This window comes from Neoarius graeffei, chromosome 21 (genome assembly GCF_027579695.1).
Source record: "Neoarius graeffei isolate fNeoGra1 chromosome 21, fNeoGra1.pri, whole genome shotgun sequence".
In the NCBI taxonomy this organism is placed as follows: Eukaryota; Metazoa; Chordata; class Actinopteri; order Siluriformes; family Ariidae; genus Neoarius; species Neoarius graeffei.
In genome coordinates, this window is record NC_083589.1 from 35,116,802 (window position 1) to 35,141,093 (window position 24,292).

Genomic DNA, 24,292 nt, shown 5'->3' on the forward strand with positions numbered 1-24,292 from the left:
TTCCTCTGAGTCAGCACTTCTGTCTTGCTGGAGGAGGTGGTTTTAGACAGCAAAGTTTGAAAGCAGAAGCAGTTGAATCTGTTAGAAAATGACTCCTTCGAGACAGCACCTTTATTGGATAGAATGAACCTCACCACGGACCAGATTTGCACCCTGCTTGACCTCTGCCTGACTACCACTTATTTCCAGTTTAATGAAAGTTTCTACAGACAGAAGCATGGATGCACCATGGGCTCACCGGTATCCCCTATTGTGGCCAATCTTTACATGGAAGAAGTGGAACATAAAGCTTTGACCACTTTTTCAGGAGTTGCTCCCAGCCACTGGTTCAGATATGTGGATGACACCTGGGTTAAAATCAAAACCCATGAGGTGGAAGCCTTTTCTAAGCACATCAATGCAGTGGATATTAACATCAACTTCACTCGGGAGGACATCAGTGGGAATAATCTAGCCTTCTTGGATTGTGATGTACACATTAGACAAGACAGAAGCCTGAGCATCGAGGTCTATCAGAAACCCACACACACAGACCAGTACCTACTCTTTGACTCTCACCACCCACTGGAACACAAATTGGGGGTCATTAGGACCTTGCAACACAGGGCTCAGAATATCCCTACAACGATAGAGGGAAAAGAGAAGGAGCAGAATCACATCAAGAAAGCACTTCAGAACTGCGGGTATCCCAACTGGTCTTTCCTCAGAAAAAGGAACAGAATGGACAAGGAGGATAACAGGAACAAATGCAAGAACATTGTCATTCCCTACATTTCTGGTCTATCTGAGAAACTCAGGAGGATCTTCTACAAACACAACATTCCGGTACATTTCAGACCCAGTAACACTCTGAAGCAGAAACTGGTCCACCCTAAGGACAGAATACCCAGACACAAACAGGACAACGTAGTGTATGCCATTCAGTGCAGTGAGGAATGCATGGACTCATATATTGGGGAGACAAGACAACCACTTCACAGGTGCATGGCTCAACACAGGAGAGCCAGTTCCTCAGGCCAGGACTCTGCTGTCTATCTTCATCTTAACAACAAAGGACACTCATTTCAGGATTTCAACGTACGCATTTTAGCCAGAGAGGATCGTTGGTATGAGCGAGGAGTTAAAGAAGCCATTTTTGTCAACCTGGAATGGCCATCACTGAACAGAGGTGGGGGTCTAAGACATCATTTATCAGCCACCTACAATGCAGTCCTTGGCACACTTCCCAGACAACTGAATGCACACCAAAACCCAGCTGTTTTCAGTGACCCACAGGAGGACAGAGAGAATCAGCATTCCATTGATCAACTTAACGGGCAATCCATTGATCATCCTAACGACTCTCGAGGCCGTTCACAACCAGCCCCCAGTGACCCACACCAACAGGATGACTCAATGACACCTTAGATGAGCTTTTCATCCATGAGAGGATAAATACCTGATGCTCCCTACCAGTCAGACAGAACTGAAGAAGCCTTTCGGATGAGAGGTGAAACGTCTCCAAGAATCTTCAAGCAAGTCCAGTTGCTCTCTTTTACCACCCACAGTTTACCATGACCTGGATGACTGAGAATCTTCACAGACAAAACTCTTTATTTGTAGCTTTTCACACTCTCCCAGCCACACACGCACGCACACACACAAGTGTTCTGGTTGGGGAGAGAGCCCCCTTCCTCTGCTCTCTCTCTCCTTTTATAGGGTGTGGTCACTGGGGAAGACACACAAACACAGGTTAACTAACATCAGATACAGTGATTCTGCCACTTACCTTCCCTGACTCCGCCCTCCATTCACAGACTGACGCTTGACCACGCCCCCGCTGCCACATACTCCCACTGCCCAACTCAGGCCGGGGAGCCGTCCGGCCTGCAGCTGACTCCTCCCCCACCTTGATGGGAGAGGAAATCCGCCATGACCATCTGCGCCCCCGGCCTGTGGACCACCTTGAACTTAAACGGCTGGAGTGCCAGATACCAACGGGTGATCCGCGTGTTGGCATCCTTCATGCGATGGAGCCACTGGAGGGGTGCGTGGTCTGAACAGAGGGTGAAAGGGCATCCCAGTAGGTAGTAGCGGAGGGCGAGGACCACCCACTTGATGGCAAGGCACTCTTTCTATATGGTGCTGTAGCGGCCCTCACGCACCGACAGCTTCCTGCTGATGTACAGCACTGGACGATCCTCCCCCTCCACCTCCTGGGACAGAACAGCCCCCAGCCCCCTGTCCGACGTGTCTGTCTGCAAAACAAAGGGGAGAGAAAAGTCAGGGGAGTGTAACAGTGGCCCCCCACACAGTGCAACCTTTACCTCAGAGAAAGCCCGCTGGCACTGCTCCGTCCACTGAACCGGATCTGGTGCCCCCTTTTGAGTGAGATCAGTCAGCAGGATGGTGACGTCCGAATAATTAGGTATAAACCTACAATAGTAGCCAGCCAGCCCCAGGAACTGTCTCACCCCCTTTTTGGTCTTGGGCCTCGGGCAGGCCGCAATCGCTGCTGTCTTATTAATTTGGGGACGCACCTGCCCATTGCTCAAGTGGAAGCCCAGATACCGTACTTCCACCTGCCCAATTGCACACTTCTTCGGGTTGGCTGTGAGACCCGCTCGCCTCAGCGACCTAAGCATGGCCCTTAGGTGTTCTAAATGCCGCAGCCAGTCATTACTATAGATTATGATATCATCCAGGTATGCGGCCGCATAGGTGGCGTGGGGGCAGAGGACCCTATCCATAAGCCGCTGGAACGTAGCAGGCGCCCCAAACAGCCCAAAAGGAAGTGTGATAAACTGGTGTAAGCCAAACGGTGTGGAAAAGGCAGTTTTCTCTCGGGATAATGGAGTCAAGGGGATCTGCCAATATCTCTTTGTCAAATCTAGTGTCGAATAAAAACGAGCCGTGCCTAGTCGATCAAGCAACTCGTCAATACGAGGCATTGGGTACGCATCGAATTGAGACACTGTGTTGACTTTTCTATAGTCTACACAGAACCGGACCAACCCGTCGGCCTTGGGAACCAAGACCACCGGGCTGCTCCAGTCACTGTGGGACTCCTCGACAATGCCCATGTTGAGCTTGGCCTCGAGTTCTTCCCGAACTACCTTTTTTTGTGTTCGGGCAGCCTGTAAGGGCGGCTGTGCACTACCACCCCCGGGGGTGTCTCAATGTGGTGTTCTATGAGGCGGGTGCGGCCGGGCAGGGGCGAGAACACGTCAGAAAATTCTGTCTGCAACTGGGCAACCTCCATGAGTTGGGTCAGGGAGAGGTGGTCTCCACAGGGGACCGGAGTGGTAGTCAATGTTCCCTTTTGAACCTCCGGCCCCAGCTCCACCTTCTCTGGAACCAACGACACCAATGCCATGGGGACCTCCTCGTTCCAAAGTTTTAGCAGATTGAGGTGGTAAATCTGTAACGCCCCACCCCTGTCCATTCGCCTCACCTCATAGTCAACGTCCCCGACTCGCCGTGTGACCTCAAAGGGCCCTTGCCACTTGGCGATCAATTTGGAGCTCGACGTGGGCAACAGCACGAGTACTTTATCTCCCGGTGCGAAATCCCTAAGGCACGTGCCCCTGTCGTACAGGCGGATTTGCCGTTCTTGGGCCTGCCGTAAATTCTCCTGGGTTAGGTGTGTGAGTGTGTGGAGTTTTGCGTGCAGGTCGATAATGTATTGAATTTCATTTTTGCTCGTTGAAGGTCCCTCCTCCCAATTTTTCTGCAGTACATCTAGAATGCCCCATGGCTTACGCCCATATAATAATTCGAATGGGGAGAACCCCGTGGAGGCTTGTGGGACCTCTCGTACTGCGAATAACAGGGGCTCAAGACATTTATCCCAGTTGCGTGCGTCCTCGCTTACAAATTTTTTAATTATGTTTTTGAGGGTGCGATTAAACCGTTCGACTAAGCCATCCGTTTGTGGATGATAAACGCTGGTGCAGATCAGCTTAATGCCCAGTAACCCATACAGTTCGCAGTGTGCGTGACATAAACATAGTGCCTTGATCAGTCAGAATCTCTTTGGGGATTCCAACTCGGGAGATGACGCGGAAGAGTGCTTCCGCAATACTACATGCTGAGACATTGCGAAGAGGCAGTGCTTCCGGATATCACGTTACATAGTCCACCAGAACTAAAATAAAGCGATATCCTCATGTTGACCGATCTAATGGCCCGACGAGATCCATCCCAATTCTTTCGAATGGGGTCTCGATTAATGGCAGAGGGCGCAAAGGTGCTTTTGGAATGGCTGCTGGATTTACTAACTGGCATTCGCGGCACGCCATACACCACCTACGGACATCGCCGCAAATCCCTGGCCAATAGAATTGGGCCATTATTCGGGCTAGTGTCTTATCCTGCCCCAAGTGTCCAGCCATGGGATTAAAGTGAGCCGCCTGGAATATAAATTCCATTTCCCGATCCCTCCCTATCTCTCCCGCTCATTTCCTGTATCTACACTGCCCTATCCAATAAAGGTGAAAAAAGCCCCAAAAAAATCTTTAAAAAAAAAAATTCCCGGCGGCTCTTTGGGATCAAAAGCTCTGTGATCGGCTCCTTAGTCTGAGTGTCCTGCGTCACTCAGTATAATCTATCCTTAATAATGGAAAAATAGGGGAAGGACGGGGTGGCGTTTGGCTGGAGCGTTTGACCATCGATTACTCTCACTTGGTCAAACGCATGCCGCAGAGTCTCATCTTGTGACTGCTCTAATGGGAAATCCGCAAGGTACTCCCCGAGAGAGGGAGCAGGAGCCTGCTGCTCCTCACTCTGATGCAGTGATGACGTAGACGGCTCTGTGACAGCTGCTCCCGCCAATGCCACACCGGGACCTCCCCCTGCTGAACTATGGCAGGCCCCACTTTTCACTAAATGAGTCATGAAATCCCGGCCAATCAGTCCCCAAAATTATCGAGTGGGTAAGGCGAGGATTAACCGCCACCTTTACTCTAAATTTCTCCCCTCGAAATAGAACGTGGACCAACACTAAAGGGTAGTTGTGAACATCCCTGTGCACACACAACACCTTCACCAATTGTACTTTCCCCAATGCCTCGTCTTGCACCAGGCTTTGGTGGATTGAGGTCTGATTACAGCCGGAGTCAACCAAAGCCTGATACGTATCCCCTTGGATACTCACCGGTATGCGATATGCTCCGGCCCGATCGAGGGCGGTCCCTGGCGCGTCAGGGATCCAGACCACCGTACCCACCTCCATTGCCGAGCACTGATGCTGGAGGTGCCCTGGCTCCCCGCAGCGCCAGCAAACCGGCCTAGGCTCTCTCTCTCTGCACCGGTGTTCCGGAGCTCACTCACCTGAGGGGGGTGAGAGACAGACACGGAAGTGGGAAACGGTAGGGCACCGCAGGTGCAGCGGGCCGGCTGGAGTGGAGCCGGCCCCCGCCTCCGCGGTGGGGGAATGGGGCGAGGACGAGGAACAGAAAGGGGGAGAGAGAGAGAGAGGAGACATGCTGTCCTGCCATTGGAACAGCCACCAAATGGTCCTCTGCCAGCTCGATGGCCTGATCCAGCAACGCCGGGCAATGGTACTGGACCCACTCCATTGTTCCTTCGGGAAGTCGGGCAATGAATTGTTCCAGTGCCAATTGACACAGATCGACAATTACCTCGGTGTCATGGTTGTCGGCCCTCAGCCACCACCAGCAGGCGTCCCGGAGTTGCTGGCCAAACGCGAACGGCTGGCCGACCTCCTCCAGGTGCAGAGTGCGGAAGCGCTGCCGTTGTTGTTCCGGGGTGTGCCCCACACGCTGGAGGACGGCCCGGCGGAGGCTGGCGTAGACCAGCCGGCTGTGGGCGGGGAGCTGTAGTGCGGCCAGCTGCGCCTCACCCATTAGCAGGGGGAGGAGGCGTGCCGCACGCTGTTCCACCGGCCGGCCCCAGGCCTCTGCTACCTGCTCAAAGAGCACGAGGAAATCCTCGGGGTCATTGTGCGGGTCCATCTTCGTTAGGGCCCGCGGCGGTGGAGGTGGTGGACCCCGCCGACGCAAGTAGATGCCGGAACGCCTGACGATCTTCCTGCTGTGCCAGCACCAGAGCCTCGAACCTTTGCTCCTGCTCCTTCCGGAGGGCGACCAGCGCCTGGTGCTGGCTCTGTTGGGCCGTGGCGAGGGCATGGATCAGGTCCTTGAAGGGGGAGGACTCCATGGGGCTGTTCTCCTCTGTGCTCTGGTCCCGGGTTTCGGCACCACTGTAGGAATCAGAGCGGGTGGGTGGAGCACAGAAGCACGGCAGGCCAGAACTGAGTTCTCAAAATTCTTTTTATTTGTAGCTTTTCAGCTTTTCACACTCTCCCAGTCACACACGCATGCACACACACACACACACACACACACACACACACACACACACACACACGTACAAGTGTTCTGGTTGGGGAGAGAGCCCCCTTCCTCTGCTCTCTCTTTCTCTCTCCTTTTATAGGGCATGGTCACTGGGGAAGACACACAAACACAGGTTAACTAACATCAGGTGCATTGATTCTGCCACTTACCTTCCCTGACTCCGCCCTCCATTCACAGACCGACACTTGACCACACCCCCGCTGCCACACACACCTTTGCGCACTTGAGTCTGGCACAGCTTGAGCAGCCATGCACATTAACGAAGCGCGTTGTGCATGCACTTGGGACCCAGTCATTATGGGAAACACCTGATACTGATTTGAGCGCAACCAACGCGTGCAGCTATGGACGCTGTTTTCACAAAGACTTTGCGAAGTATTATCATTATCACAGTCACGTTTGTTTCTAACCATGTTTATAACGCTGTTTAAATACTCTGCTTTATGATTCTGCTTTTCTTTCATTTGTGTTTTGTTTTTGTGAATATCATGCCTGCTAATAAACACTCTTCCTGCACTTAGATCCGTCTACTGCCGTCTATCTGGTAGTATCTTGATCCCCGGATCTTTAACCCAGCCACATATAAAAAGTTGTACATCTCCATGCTCTTCCGGGTTTTCATCTGTGTGTCTGTGTAGAACGATGTTTACAGCAGCAGGTAGTTTGAGATGTCAGGGAACTCAACGGATGGATAATTTTCCAACTTCTAGGAAAAATCCTTTTTTGTTAGCATGTAAGGATCTAATCCCATTGAGTGGTTTCTATATCCACTTCTTTTGAGTGTACTGCTTGGTTTTAATAACTTGCTTGTTTGCTGAACACAAACATGGTAATACGTTCTTGTGTTAATGGACCAGACTCCACTATTGGATCATTAATCCCTTTTGACTGAGAATGCCCTGTATGCCTGTTTTTTTGTTGGCTTCTGGCACATCCATACAGTTTTAAGTACAATACCTACAATTAAAAACAGTTTGTTTTTAATTGTAGGTATAATAGGGTATAATAATCCCATCTATAACAGGGAGTGATGCTGCATTCCATTAACACACTTTACAGTAGATTATTAAATTCTAATAGAATAGATGAGCCAAAATAATTGGGGATAATGGGCCTGGACTCGTTACAAATATGAATAGGTGGGTGTCAAAACAGAAAAGGTTGAGAAACCTTGGTCTAGATGTAAATGTGCACAGAAAGTTCAGAAAATTGCACAGAAAATTGATCCCAGATCAGTTTTGTGAATCCCACTGTAAACTGCCCCTGCTACTTCAAGCATCATTTCAGATGTCTCTCTGAAGCAGTACAATGAATTATGTCTAACAAACTCTGATGCTCATACAATACACACACACATACACACATACACAAAGACACACACACACACACACACACACACACACACACTTACATCAGCATGGGCGAGTTTGGAGACATCAGGGTACAGATAATAGCTGATTCCTTGTCCAGCGCCAGGTAGAGTGATTCCTCGGAAAAATAGAATCAGCAGCATGACATATGGGAACGTGGCTGTGAAGTAGACCACCTTGGAGAGACACATCACATGTAATTACTATGATAATTCTAAAAAATATATATACACTACAGTAATTATCATTGTCTAATATCCATCCATCCATTATCTGTAGCCGCTTATCCTGTCCTACAGGGTCGCAGGCAAGCTGGAGCCTATCCCAGCTGACTATGGGCGAGAGGCGGGGTACACCCTGGACAAGTCGCCAGGTCATCACAGGGCTGACACATAGACACAGACAACCATTCACACTCACGGTCAATTTAGAGCCACCAATTAGCCTAACCTGCATGCCTTTGGACTGTGGGGGAAACCGGAGCACCCGGAGGAAACTCACGCGAACACGGGGAGAACATGCAAACTCCACACAGAAAGGCCCTCGTCGGCCACTGGGCTCAAACCCAGGACCTTCTTGCTGTGAGGCGACAGTGCTAACCACTACACCACCGTGCCGCCCCTCATTGTCTAATATATTTTAGACACTTTCAATTTTATACTTCTACACATTTTATAGTTCTAGGAAACAGCCTAGACTGTCTCAGGTAGAGCGTCCAGTGTGGGAGCAGAGCAGGGAGAAATCATAAGGTGTGTGTAGAATATAGATTATTTTATCATGCTTTTAATTCACAATTTGAGTTGTCAAAATAATAAAATAATGTCAATATTTTAAAGGATAAGCTGTCTGAGCATTATCTCCTACTCTGACAGCTCACTTTGGCAGAAATTTCAGAGTGATGGCTCTCATCTCATCTCATTATCTGTAGCCGGTTTATCCTGTTCTACAGGGTCACAGGCAAGCCGGAGCCTATCCCAGCTGACTACGGGCGAAAGGCGGGGTACACCCTGGACAAGTCGCCAGGTCATCACAGGGCTGACACATAGACACAGACAACCATTCACATTCACACCTACAGTCAATTTAGAGTCACCAGTTAACCTAACCTGCATGTCTTTGGACTGTGGGGGAAACCGGAGCATCCGGAGGAAACCCACACGGACATGGGGAGAACATGCAAACTCCGCACAGAAAGGCCCTCGCCAGCCATGGGGCTCGAACCCGGACCTTCTTGCTGTGAGGCGACAGCGCTAACCACTACACCACCATGTCGCCCTCGGAGTGATGTATCGTGGTTAAATCAAACGGTCATGACAATGCCACTGGACACAATGCTGCTTGTCACTTGAGCTGATATCGCACAAGAAAAGTCCAGACTCAGAAAAGCACATGCTGTATCTGAGACCTACCTCTGTTTTTGTCAGACTCCACCTTATGTATGCAAACCCTTTGCAAATCTTTAGTTATATCTGAGGTTTGAATACCAGTGGGGTTTTTTTACTCAATTTTGCAAATGCCCTTTTTGTCCTAAAAGAAAAATGTATGTGAATATCTCATCGTACATGTTACTGTACTGATATTTAGCAAACTAATTAGTTAGCCAATTAATGTTACCTACATGCACATCCATTATCTGTAGCCGCTTATCCTGTTCTACAGGGTCACAGGCAAGTTGGAGCCTATCCCAGCTGACTATGGGCGCGAGGCGGGATACACCCTGGACAAGTCACCAGGTCATCGCAGGGCTGACACATAGAGACAAACAACCATTCACACTCACATTCACACCTACGGTCAATATAAAGCCACCAATTAACCTAACCTGCATGTCTTTGGACTGTCGGGGAAACCGGAGCACCCAGAGGAAACCCACGCAGACACGGGGAGAACATGCAAACTCCACACAGAAAGGCCCCCGTCGGCCACTGGGCTCAAACCCAGGACCTTCTTGCTGTGAGGCAACAGTGCTAAATACCACTCTACCGTGCCGCCCCCACTTGCACATACAGTTAGGTCCATAAATATTTGGACAGAGACATTTTTCTAATTTTGGTTCTGTACATTACCACAATGAATTTTGAACAAAACAATTCAGATGCAGTTGAAGTTCAGACTTTTAGCTTTAATTCAGTAGGTTGAACAAAATGATTGCATAAAAATGTGAGGAACTAAAGCATTTTTTAAACACAATCCCTTCATTTCAGAGGCTCAAAAGTAATTGGACAAATTAAATAATTGTAAATAAAATGTTCATTTCTAATACTTGGTTGAAAACCCTTTGTTGGCAATGACTGCCTGAAGTCTTGAACTCATGGACATCACCAGATGCTGTGTTTTCTCGTTTTTAATGCTCTGCCAGCCCTTTACTGCAGCGGTTTTCAGTTGCTGTTTGTTTGTGGGCCTTTCTGTCTGAAGTTTAGTCTTTAACAAGTGAAATGCATGCTCAATTGGGTTGAGATCAGGTGACTGACTTGGCCATTCAAGAATATTCCACTTCTTTGCTTTAATAAACTCCTGGGCTGCTTTGGCTTTATGTTTTGGGTCATTGTCCATCTGTATTATGAAATGCCAACCAATCAGTTTGGCTGCATTTGGTTGGATTTGAGCACACAGTATGTTTCTGAATACCTCAGAACTCATCCGGCTGATTCTGTCCTGTGTCACATCATCAATAAACACTAATGACCCAGTGCCACTGGCAGCCATGCATGCCCAAGCCATCACACTGACTCCACCGTGTTTTACAGATGATGTGGTATGCTTTGGATCATGAGCTGTACCACCCCTTTGCCATATTTTTTTCTTTCCATCATTCTGGTAGAGGTTGATCTTGGTTTCATCTGTCCAAAGAATGTTCTTCCAGGACTGTGCTGGCTTTTTTAGATGTTTTTTAGCAAAGTCCAATCTAGCCTTTTTATTCTTGAGGCTTATGAGTGGCTTGCACCGTGCAGTGAACCCTCTGTATTTACTTTCATGCAGTCTTCTCTTTATGGTAGATTTGGATATTGATACGCCTACCTGCTGGAGAGTGTTGTTCACTTGGTTGGCTGTTGTGAAGGGGTTTCTCTTCACCATGGAAATTATTCTGCGATCATCCACCACTGTTGTCTTCTGTGGGCATCCAGGTCTTTTTGCATTGATGAGTTCACCAGTGCTTTCTTTCTTTCTTTCTTTCTTTCTTTCTTTCTTTCTTTCTCAGGATGTACCAAACTGTAGATTTTGCCACTCCTAATATTGTAGCAATTTCTCGGATGGGTTTTTTCTGTTTTCGCAGCTTAAGGATGGCTTGTTTCACGTGCATGGAGAGCTCCTTTGACCACATGTTTTCTTCACAGCAAAATCTTCCAAATGCAAGCACCACACCTCAAATCAACTCCAGGCCTTTTGTCTGCTTAATTGAGAATGACATAACGAAGGAATTTCCCACACCTGCCCATGAAATAGCCTTTGAGTCAATTGTCCAATTACTTTTGGTCCCTTTAAAAACAGGGTGGCACATGTTAAGGAGCTGAAACTCCTAAACCCTTCATCCAATTTTAATGTGGATACCCTCAAATGAAAGCTGAAAGTCTGGACTTTATGTCCATGTCCATTATATAACTATAACTTGAATATGTTTCAGTAAACAGGTAAAAAAACAAAATTTGTGTCAGTGTCCAAATATATATGGACCTAACTGTACATTCATTAAAATATTCTTTATACTATAGTCTATATAATCAAAATTGTTAGCACAGGGTTCATAGATTTCGAGTTTCTCTCTTAGACCATTTATTTGTTTCATAATAAAAGCATCCATTTGATGTTGGTAATTAAGTAGGTTTAGATTCCTGAGGGAAACCACAGAAGGTTATGGCCAGGCTGTAACAACCCCCACACCCCCAGGATGTAAACTCAGCCCCAGTCTCATATGTTCCTTATTATTCAAAAATTAATTAAAATTCTTGATGTTTTAATAAATATGACATTTCACAAAGTGTAATCAGGGTTTCAAGTATCTGTTTGAGGCATATTTCCATCATAATTGGAGTTGATGTCCATGCTCAGGGTCACTCTGTGTCTGTGTGTGTGTGTGTGTGTGTTTACTTTGCCTGTAGTCTTAACTCCTTTCCAGATACAAAAGTAACAGATAATCCAGACAAGCAAAAGACAGAATGTCAGGTCATAGTGTGGTGCACCCAGGAAATCATCACTGGATACCCTCTGCACGCGATAACTGAGGACACACACACACACACAGTTACATGGAAAAAAAACAAACTTCCCCAGCAAAGATCTCTTTATTAGAGAACATAATAATCAAGTCATATCAGTTTATTTGTATAGCGCTTTTAACAACAGACACTGTCACAAAGCAGCTTTACAGAAAATTATAGACTTTAAACATATGAGACAAGTTTATCCCTAATAAATTTATTTATCCCTGATGAGCAAGCCTGTGGAGACAGTGGCAAGGAAAAACTCCCTCAGACTACATGAAGAAGAAACCTTGAGAGGAACCAGACTCAAAAGGGAACCCATCCTCATCTGGGTGATAACAGATAAATAACTTGCTTCTATAACTGTGTCCTATAGTCACAAAGTATAACTGTGTAACCAGAAAATTCATAATAGTTTTAGCATGAGGTCCTTTGTTGATATTATCAACTGTTCATTGATGGAGACTTGAGTGCAAAACTGTTCATGACAACCAACTGCAGTCCTAAAGTTATCATGCCAGTTGTAGTCCTCAGCCATCATAGCAAATCTGTAAGTGGTGAGAGCCATCTTCCAAGTGTGTCTTTCGACTGTCCATATGGGGCCATCCTCCACAGGAGTGATGTGATATGTGGTGGTAAGTGAAAGTTTCATAGATTCAAACTTCCCAAATTCTGGCTTAACTTTATAATTCTACCGAAATGTTCTTCTCTGAAATGGAACAAGGTGGACATGTTGGTTTATATATACGTACATCCAGTGTCGCCATCCCCAAATTGTAAGCAGAAGCTGAATAGCATGATGGACACAGATGTTTCACTTCCCATGTTTAGCTTTAAGGGTAGCAGTTCAGTGCTGCACAACAGATAAAAATGCTGTTCTCCTTAAGCTGTCCTACAATAACCCCCCTCCCCCACACACACATTTCCTTGAATTTTGTGAACCCTTTAGAATTTTCTACATTTCTGCATAAGTATGGCCTAAAAAATCATCAGATTTTAACACAAGTCCTAAAAGTAGATAAAGAGAACCCAGTTAAACAAATGAGACAAAAATATTATACTTGGTCATTTATTTATTGAGGAAAATTATTACATACATTACATTATTACATATCTGTGAGTGGCAAAAGTATGTGAACCTCTTGGATTAGCAGTTCATTTGAAGGTGAAATTAGAGTCAGGTGTTTTCAATCAATGGGACGACAATCAGGTGTGAGTGGGCACCCTGTTTTATTTAAAGAACAGGGAACTATCAAAGTCTGATCTTCACAACACGTGTTTGTGGAAGTGTATCATGGCATGAACAAAGGAGATTTCTGAGGAACTCAGTAAAAGCGTTGTTGATGCTCATCAGACTGGAAAAGGTTACAAAACCATCTCTAAAGAGTTTGGACTCCACCAATCCACAGTCAGACAGATTGTGTACAAATGGAGGAAATTCAAGACCATTGTTACCCTCCCCAGGAGTGGTCGACCAACAAAGATCACAAAACAACAACCCTAAGCACACAAGTCGTTCTACCAAAGAATGGTTAAAGAAGTATAAAGTTAATGTTTTGGAATGGCCAGTCAAAGTCCTGACATTAATCCAATTGAAATGTTGTGGAAGGACCTGAAGCAAGCAGTGCATGTGAGGAAACCCGCCAACATCCCAGAGTTGAAGCTGTTCTGTACGGAGGAATGGGCTAAAATTCCTCCAAGCCAGTATGCAGGACTGATCAACAGTTACCGGAAACATTTAGGCTACATCCACACAACAACAAGATTTTATTTTAAAAAAAAATCGCGTCCACATGGGCAACAGATCAGTAAAATATCAGGTACATATGGCAACGCAACGCTTGCTGAAAACGATGCAATACACATGCCACACCTCTAGGGGCGCTGTAAGGCGGTCCCATCAGAGGCACCAGAACAATAGAAGTAGTAGACGCATGCGCATAAACCCCTTCTTCTACCCGGCGTGAAGCACTGTCAGGAACAAACACACAACAAGAAGAAGATGGCTGCGACTACGCAAGGAAATCGTGCCTTCTGTGTGTACAAATTAGTTTTATTAGTGTGCATAGTTTTATATAACTTAATTTTCTTATTGTGTGTGAACATTTTGAAAAGCATTTTTATATAATTTATATAACTTTTTATATTGTGTGTGAACATTTTGAAAAGCAGTCTTATCCAATAAAAAAAAGAAATTCAAGAAATGGTTCAGTTACTTGTTTATTTAAAAGAAAAGCTGTATACAAAAGTGAATGCAATGCAGTGGTTCATACAAAACAGCGAGAGTGCTGCCTGTCCTAGTCATGTGGTTGTGACGTCATCGTACTGTAAACAAATCTGTTCTACTCATCCAGACGACTTCGCAACGGCGCCGTTGCCAGATTTTTCCACTCTGGAACCCGTTCTCAAAAAATATCGTTTTGGGGCACCCAAAACTCCGGTGCCGTGTGGACCCCAGGCCGAAAAGATAAACAATTTTATCAGATTCACCTGAATCCGTTGCCGTGTGGACAGGGCCTTAGTTGCAGTTATTGCTGCACAAGGGGGTCACACCAGATACTGAAAGCAAAGGTTCACATACTTTTGCCACTCACAGATATGTAATATTGGATCATTTTCCTCAAATAAATGACCAAGTATCATTTTTTTTTCTTATTTGTTTAACTGGGTTCTCTTTGTCTACTTTTAGGACTTGTGTGAAAATCTGATGATGTTTTAGGTCATATTTATGCAGAAATATAGACGATTCTAAAGGGTTCACAAACTTTCAAGCACTACTGTATGTGCAACCAGGAATGTAAAAAGCACATCTTTTTTTTTTCTTGGAAAAAAGGAAAAAGTGTTCTAAGAAACAAATTGGAAAAGGAAGCATGATTTGAATTTACTTTTGGGATTTACTCAGCCCTAATGTTCAACTCCACCCTTTCTCGCTATGTGTGTGTATGTGGAAGCCTGTGTCTTAAATCTTTCCATCTGTCTGACTGGCCATCCACTCATTTCCATTCTTTGAAAGGATGAAGGTTGTGCAAATTGTTATTCAAGATACAACCCCGATTCCAAAAAAGTTGGGACAAAGTACAAATTGTAAATAAAAACGGAATGCAATGATGTGGAAGTTTCAAAATTCCATATTTTATTCAGAATAGAACATAGATGACATATCAAATGTTTAAACTGAGAAAATGTATCATTTAAAGAGAAAAATTAGGTGATTTTAAATGTCATGACAGCAACACATCTCAAAAAAGTTGGGACAAGGCCAGGTTTACCACTGTGAGACATCCCCTTTTCTCTTTACAACAGTCTGTAAATGTCTGGGGACTGAGGAGACAAGTTGCTCAAGTTTAGGGATAGGAATGTCAACCCATTCTTGTCTAATGTAGGATTCTAGTTGCTCAACTGTCTTAGGTCTTTTTTGTCGTATCTTCCGTTTTATGATGCGCCAAATGTTTTCTATGGGTGAAAGATCTGGACTGCAGGCTGGCCAGTTCAGTACCCGGACCCTTCTTCTATGCAGCCATGATGCTGTAATTGATGCAGTATGTGGTTTGGCATTGTCATGTTGAAAAATGCAAGGTCTTCCCTGAAAGACGTCGTCTGGATGGGAGCATATGTTGCTCTAGAATCTGGATATACCTTTCAGCATTGATGGTGTCTTTCCAGATGTGTAAGCTGCCCATGCCACACGCACTAATGCAACCCCATACCATCAGAGATGCAGGCTTCTGAACTGAGCGCTGATAACAACTTGGATCGTCCTTCTCCTCTTTAGTCCGAATGACACGGCGTCCCTGATTTCCATAAAGAACTTCAAATTTTGATTTGTCTGACCACAGAACAGTTTTCCACTTTGCCACAGTCCATTTTAAATGAGCCTTGGCCCAGAGAAGACGTCTGCGCTTCTGGATCACGTTTAGATACGGCTTCTTCTTTGAACTATAGAGTTTTAGCTGGCAACGGCGGATGGCACGGTGAATTGTGTTCACAGATAATGTTCTCTGGAAATATTCCTGAGCCCATTTTGTGATTTACAATACAGAAGCATGCCTGTATGTGATGCAGTGCCGTCTAAGGGCCCGAAGATCACGGGCACCCAGTATGGTTTTCCGGCCTTGATCCTTACGCACAGAGATTCTTCCAGATTCTCTGAATCTTTTGATGATATTATGCACTGTAGATGATTTGTTCAAACTCTTTGCAATTTTACACTGTCGAACTCCTTTCTGATATTGCTCCACTATTTGTCGGCGCAGAATTAGGGGGATTGGTGATCCTCTTCCCATCTTTACTTCTGAGAGCTGCTGCCACTCCAAGATGCTATTTTTATACCCAGCCATGTTAATGAACTATTGCCAATTGACCTAATGAGTTGCAATTTGGTCCTCCAGCTGTTCCCTTTTTTGTACCTTTAACTTTTCCAGCCTCTTATTGCCCCTGTCCCAACTTTTTTGAGATGTGTTGCTGTCATGAAATTTCAAATGAGCCAATATCTCATCTCATCTCATCTCATTATCTCTAGCTGCTTTATCCTGTCCTGCAGGGTCGCAGGCAAGCTGGAGCCTATCCCAGCTGACTACGGGCGAAAGGCGGGGTACACCCTGGACAAGTCGCCAGGTCATCACAGGGCTGACACATAGCCACAGACAACCATTCACACTCACATTTACACCTACGGTCAATTTAGAGTCACCAGTTAACCTAACCTGCATGTCTTTGGACTGTGGGGGAAACCGGAGCACCCGGAGGAAACCCTCGTGGACACGGGGAGAACATGCAAACTCCGCACAGAAAGGCCCTCGCCGGCCACGGGGCTCGAACCCGGACCTTCTTGCTGTGAGGCGACAGCGCTAACCACTACACCACCGTGCCGCCAAATGAGCCAATATTTGGCATGAAATTTCAAAATGTCTCACTTTCGACATTTGATACGTTGTCTATGTTCTATTGTGAATACAATATCAGTTTTTGAGATTTGTAAATTATTGCATTCCGTTTTTATTTACAATTTGTACTTTGTCCCAACTTTTTTGGAATCGGGGTTGTATATGGAAATGGCGGCACGGTGGTGTTGTGGTTAACACTGTCGCCTCACAGCAAGAAGGTTCTGGGTTCGAGCCCAGTGGCCGACAGGGGCCTTTCTGTGTGGAGTTTGCATGTTCTCCCCGTGTCTGTGTGGGTTTCCTCCGGGTGCTCCGGTTTCCCCCACAGTCCAACGACATGCAGGTTAGGTTAATTGGTGGCTCTAAATTGACCGTGAGTGTGAATGGTTGTCTGTCTCTATGTGTCAGCCCTGCGATAACCTAGCGACTTGTCGAGGGTGTACCCTGCCTCTCACCCATAGCCAGCTGGGATAGGCTCCAGCTTACCAATGACCCTGCACAGGATAAGCGGCTACAGATAATGGATGGATGGAAACAAAATTGAATAAGGTTTTGTAAATTTACCGTATGCTGTTCGTGTTTATTAACATCACTCTAAACACAGTACTGGCTGTTCCTTTATTAATGCTTCTTACATTATGAACTAAACATATTAATTAACAGTCTTAGGTCAGATCTCAAAACAGAGTTTAGTCCTTTTAGTCGAGCTGCACATTTGCTTATCTTGGCTCATGACTGCATACCGTAGTTTAAAAAAAAAAAAAGAGTTGAGAAATAGAAAAGGTTTTGCCAAAAATTCCTTCTCCATAGTTAAAATATTACTACGTGCCTCTGTGGTAACGTCAAAGATAATAATAATTTTCCTGTACATGTGCATGCACTCATTTACCATCATAAAATAAATTATTGTAATCTTTGATTATCCCTTAAAAAAAATAAAATAAAAACTCTGAGAGCCCAAACTAAGTGGCCTCTTCTCTGCACTAGCAAGTCAAATTCCTTTTCACTACACACGTGCTACATACCTAAACTTTCCACACATAAAGTGATGAAAGTGGAGGAAAAACAACAAGAATAAGTATAAGAGTTTTACCAATGAAATTAAATAACTTCTTTTCAAATCACCAGTACAGAAGAACAAACTCTTCAAAAGTGTGATTTTATAATTGAACTTACAGCCAGAATTCCTCCTCTGGAGAGACAACCTTGTATGGTTCAGAGAGGCTGAACATGCTAATGTAGGAAACAGGATGCATGTTAGTCCATAAATACCCAAAATAAAATAAATTATGCTATAAATCTATTCTTTCATTTTTGTAAATATATAGAGCGGCAGCTACAATTATCGACAGTCCATAATTATCGACACCTTTTCAGATTTATCAATAAAAAACAATTTTACAAAAGGTGAGTTTCAGTTACAACAGTTATTATTGGTTAATTAATCAACCGGAAGACCCACCTCACCCTTCGATCTTGTCGTCTGATGGAATTATTTTAGCATGATCAGCAATTTGAGGAAAACCCGGACGTTATCATCGCAGGTAAGCATGGTGGAAAGATCATGGACATGTTTTTACTGATCAAATTCACCAATATTTCATGATCTCCTTTTTGAAACCTACTTTGCTTCTTACTCTTTCATTTAACGGTCACCATTTTGTATCTAAACGCACGTTTGAAAAGTCACATGAGGTGTCGATAATCATGAGCACTTTCACCGGTGTCCACCATTATCGACACCCTGTGGAATTAAGTGACGTTTACAATTGTTATGGATCGATCTTCGTGTAACATTGTTGAAGTAGATGAAGTACTTTAAAAAAAATAAAAGTGCTGTGATTTTATAAAAAAAAATTCTGATCCATAACAGAATGGAATGTTTATAGAGTATTTGGAATCTGACTGCAATAAATAGAATTAGACCAGAATTCAATTCCTAGCATATAAAAAACAACATGCTTGAAATATTCAGATTTTTCTATTCCATTCAGAAAATATCTTTTTTGCAGTTTGTTGTAAATATCTACCACATATTACAATATCAATAGACATTTTACATTTTGGTTCGAGGAATGACATGCAACCTTTGACCTGGATTTTCATGTGGTTACATTGTCAATTGCCTGTTCGCATTTATTGGTAAACTACAAAACTAGAAATTAATACAAACAACAACGAATGATTAACAAAATATGATATACAAAAATACTTAGAAAGTGGGTAGAAAGTGGAACAAAAAGATTTTCATTTGTTTACAAACATTAGAATTACATCTTCATTTACATAAACGCCGACATCAATATATTTATATAAAATATATTGTACTAAATACAAGTCTATGTAAAACAAATTTTAAATAAAAACTGTTTTGTTAACTTAATTCCACATACTGATTTTTTTAATTTATAAATAATCATCTGGATGTTGATAAGTGTGGAACGATATCGATAACTGTGGACAAAGATGTTGATAATTGTGGAACAGTGTCACGTGATCTGATATGCTAAGTAATCAGGAATTAACTCTTTTTTTTACAGTGGAAGTTTGAGTAATTATTCATGCATAATTTACATACTGAAAGTCTTTTCTACTTTTGCAATGGCCAAAAGATCATTAAGGTGTCAATAATTGTAGTTGCTGCTCTAGTTAGCAATTTTCCAACAGATTCATGTTGGAGTCACTTTTTTATATGAATGGAGCTCAAATGGAGCAAGCACACAGTGTATTGGCTTTCAGAAAGCCCTACGTAGTAAGTGTACATACAGAATGGGAAGCCATTTGGGATTCAGACAAACCTAAATAAAATAAATCAATCAATAAATAAAGATAAATACTCCTTGCATGAAAGTGACTTGAAGATGAGGGATTTTAAGTAAATCTCCAGTAGCATAAGACATGCAAAATCAAGCTATATATCAACCACAAAAAATGAAAATGCATTTAAAAAAAATGCTGAAACATTGAGTTTGTGCTAAAATTATAACATTGGTTTCTTATTGGTGTTTGCTTAATTTTCACCCTGCATGACAATCCAATAAATCAAAAACTTTCTAATTCGAAAAAAAAGTCTTATCTCGTCAAGGCCAAATAATTTTGAATGAATTTGAATGAATTAGATAAATCTGCAAGATTCTGCTCTATGTACAATGTATAGCTTTAATAGAAATGTTTTTAAAAATCTTTCGATGAAGACTTTTCATTGTAAACTTAATTGTCTGTTCCCAGGTGCAGATGTATTTACCTGTCATTGTGTGTTTCATTGTACAGGAAGGACCAGTCAGCATCTGCCCTGTGCAGGCCAGAGCTTTGGTTATACACGTGACAAAATCCTGTGGACAATGGAAACGTCCAGTGAGATTGAAAATAGTTTTCCAAATATTTATCAACAGCAGGATTACTGATCTGGGATGGAACCAGTTCATTTTTCTCTTGTGTAAAAGCAATGCCTAGTTCAGCATCATCCCGTGACCCCCACAGCAACAGGAACTATGCTGCCATGACAGGAGGCGTGCTTGTAGTGCTTCATTCAGACAAGTTAATTGTTATTGTAGTGCTTCATTCAGACAAGTTAATTGTTATTGATCAGTATGAGAAGGTTTTGCTGAGTTTTTAGATGTGTGTTCTGACCAAAGCAAAGACATCAGATTTTTTAATTTACCAAAAGTAATTCATCATCAGGAGGAAAAAACTCGAGAGATTTCTAAACATAGAAGGGAAAAATGGCTCGGAAACATTCGGCAGGACTCAGTGTCAAACAGAGAGGTCAAAAACCCTATGGTGTGCTCACTTAATTTCCATGAAGGTAAGAATAAAAAAAAAAAAATTCAGAACTGCAGCAAGGTGCTCATTTTTATCCAGTGAAGTGAACATGAGCATAAGAGACAAAGTGCAGTGAGGTCCTCAAGCTCATGTTCACTTCACTGTATAAGAATGAGCATCTTGCGGCACTTTACTGTATATGTTTGCGAGCCATTTTTCCCTTCTACGTTTAGAAATCTCTCTAGTTCTTTCCCCCCCGAGATGATGAATTACTTTTGGTAAATTAAAAAATCTTGTCTTTGTTTCATTCAGAACGATTTGCACATCCAAAAATGCAACAAAACCTTCCCATACTGATCAATAACAACTAGCTCATCTGAATGAAGCACTACAAGCTGCCTCCCATCATGGCGGCAAAGTTACTGTTGCTGTAGGGGTCATGTGATGGTGCAAAGCCTCTATAGTGTACAGATTGTGTGCTGATCATAAAATGTACCACAGTCATGCAGCCTAATTATTAGGAATAGACATATACAGACAAGCTCCAACCCAGAAATCCAGTGTCAGCTGATATACTGAAAAAATATGTATTATTTTTACCACGTTTGACAGCACTTTTGAGCAGTTGTAATTCAGTAGTGGAAAAATTTATCAGCTTTTGCACTCCTTCACTCTTCATTGAAATATTTTGATTCTTTTGTTTCAACATTCATTAGCATTAAGAAGCCTTTATTTGTCACATGCACACTCAAGTAGGTTCTTTAAAAGTTTGGCTAATTATTTAGAAGAAGAAGAAGAAGAAGAGAAGAAGAAGAAGAAGAAGAAGAAGACTTTATTTAATCACACATACACTCAAGCACAGACTTAAGCACACAGTGAAATTCCTCCTCTGCATTTAACCCATCTGAAGAAGTGAACACACACAAGTTAGCAATGAGCACATATACATACCCAGAGCAGTGGGCAGCTATGCTACAGCACGCAGGGAGAAGTTGTGGGTTAGATACTTTGCTCAAGGGCACTTCAGCCCAAGACCACCCCCATTAGATAACTACTGTCAGATATATATAATGTAAATAAATTTTAGACACATCATCTTTTATAGCAGGGGCGGCACGGTGATGTAGTGGTTAGCGCTGTCGCCTCACAGCAAGAAGATCCGGGTTTGAGCCCCGTGGCCGGCGAGGGCCTTTCTGTGTGGAGTTTGCATGTTCTCCCCGTGTCCGCGTGGGTTTCCTCCGGGTGCTCCGGTTTCCCTCACAGTCCAAAGACATGCAGGTTAGGTTAACTGGTGACTCTAAATTGACCGTAAGTGTGAATGTGAGTGTGAATGGTTGTCTGTGTCTATGTGTCAGCCCTGTGATGACCTGGCGACTTGTCCAGAGTGTACCCCACCTTTCGCCCGTAGTCAGCTGGGATAGGCTCCAGCTTGCCTGCGACCCTGTAGAACAGGATAAAGCGGCTAGAGATAATGAGATGAGATCTTTTATAGCCTGAGGTTGAATCCTTCAACCTGATTATTACAAGAAATAAGAACTTGCTTAATACTTGCTTGTAAAAAAGAAAAAAATAACCTAGAACTACTGTTACCACAAGAAAAAAAATGTTCTAAGGCCTTTAATTACAGTGCCCTTGACAATTTATGGCACCCGTTGTAAAGATTAGTGTGGCAACGGGGACGTGGTCAAGCGTCGGTCTGCGAATGGAGGGTGGAGTCAGGGAAGGTAAGTGGTAGGATCACTGCACCTGATGGGAATTAACCTGTGTTTGTGTGTCTTCCCCAGTGACCGCGCCCTTTAAAAGGAGAGAGAGAGCAGAGAAAGGGAGCTCTCTCCCCAACCAGAACACCAGTGTGTGTGGCTGGGAGAATATTGAACGCTAAAAAGCTAGAAATAAAAAGAGTTTGAGAACTCAGTTCTGGCCTGCCGTGCTTCTGTACTCTGTCCCGGGTTTCGGCACCACTGTAGGAATCGTTGAAGGTGGGTAAAGCACAGAAGCACGGCAGGCCAGAACTGAGTTCTGAAACTCTTTATTTCTAGCTTTTCAGCATTCAACATTCTCCCAGCCACACACGCGCGCGCGCACACACACACACTAGTGTTCTGGTTGGGGAGAGAGCTCCCTTTCTCTGCTCTCTCTCTCTCCTTTTAAAGGGCGTGGTCACTGGGGAAGACATACAAACACAGGTTAATTCACATCAGGTGCAGTGATTCTGCCACTTACCTTCCCTGACTCCGCCCTCCATTCACAGAATGACGCTTGACCACGCCCCCACTGCCACAATTAGTAAAAAAGGTTACAAAAAAAATCCATCTTTTGGTGAAAATGAGAAAAATCCAACATTTAATTTAAATATATTTATTCAGAGAAATAAACAAAAATTAATTATTTTCAGTAAAAGCACGTGCCGCAATTATTAGTACCCCTCCAATTAATACTTTGTACAACCTCCCTTTGTCAGTAAAACAGCACTGTGTCTTCTCCTATAACATTTTATGTATAAGGTTGAAGAATACAGAGCAGGCCATCTGAGACCATTTCTCTGAACACAGTCTCTCCAGATCATCCAAAAAATTTACAATTTAAATGGAAAACATGCTTCAGTTACATTGTGCTCACTATAATTCCCAGGGGTGGCAATAATTATGGCATGTGTTTTTGTTGAAAATAATTATTTCTTGATGAGGGATTTGTTTTTCTCTGAATAAATTTATTTCAATTAGAGGTCAGATTTTTCTCATTTTTTAAGCGCAACATGAAACTACTTCATCAAAAGGTGCCCCCCCACACACACACGACCCATTTTACTAATTTTTACAAGGAGTGCCAATACTTGGAGGGCACTGTATCTTGGAACTGTTTGGTTTGTTTCAATGCTTTAAACTGTTTGATTAAGAATTCCGTTAAATGCCTATTAAGTGGTAATGAGCAGGAAAGATATTTCCAGAACAGCAGCTTGAAAGTAGGCAAGGTCATGTTCATTTAGTGTGACAGGAAACTATAACTTTTGACAGTCAATCAGGCTCTAAAGGAACACCCTTGCAGCTACAGCGAAAATGTGCAAAAGTTTCAGGTTCACTGCAGAACCGTTCCAGTGTACCATATGTACACATGCGCTACAGCAGGTAGACTTAAACCTCATGCCAAGAACTTGGGAGTGATTGTTTGTCTGGCTCCAAGTAGGATTGTGCAAGACCTACCAACCCGATGTCCATGAAATTTGGTGGAAGGGTGTAGCATGGGCCAAGGAAGAACCCATTAAATTTTGGAGGGGATCCAAGTCACGGGGTGGATCCATGCATTAAGTTTCTCCTTCCCTAACACTTGGCCTTAACGGAGGTCTGCGCTCTCCGAGTGCCATCCAAGTTACTAATTACTGATACACTACAGATACAGTTGATTGAGGTCATAATTAACTGCTGTAGTATTTCTTTAAACAAAATGCTTTTAATTGTACATTTATGTAAAGAAGTTGTTATACCTGTGTTCCATTCATTGGCACAGGAAATCCAAGGCAATGTGGTCTGGAAACAGCTGAAGAGGTAGAAGACTGCCCAGGCAAGAACCACAATATAGTAGATGTTCAGGTAGATGACGATAACTTGAGATGCAATGCCAATTCCTGTGAATACCACAAGTTTAAAAACTAGGTTAGGCAAACTAAGTTTTGCTGGACCACCATCAGCTGCTCAAAAGTAGAGTTTTGGGCAATGACTTGTTTTAAA

General features: G+C 43.7%; 1 protein-coding gene across 2 annotated transcripts in view; it reads right to left on the bottom strand.

The window, feature by feature from the left end:
• Positions 1–24,292, bottom strand: part of LOC132869702 (sodium- and chloride-dependent GABA transporter 2-like) — a 63,263-nt gene that overhangs the window by 31,917 nt on the left and 7,054 nt on the right. For both annotated transcript variants that reach the window (XM_060903030.1, XM_060903031.1), the window contains exons 4-8: positions 24,049–24,189; positions 20,050–20,137; positions 17,982–18,038; positions 11,813–11,942; positions 7,768–7,902 (exon numbers count right to left, since the gene is read on the bottom strand). In XM_060903030.1, coding sequence (XP_060759013.1) covers positions 7,768–7,902; positions 11,813–11,942; positions 17,982–18,038; positions 20,050–20,137; positions 24,049–24,189 — 551 coding nt within the window. The remainder of the gene's footprint in view (positions 1–7,767; positions 7,903–11,812; positions 11,943–17,981; positions 18,039–20,049; positions 20,138–24,048; positions 24,190–24,292) is intronic.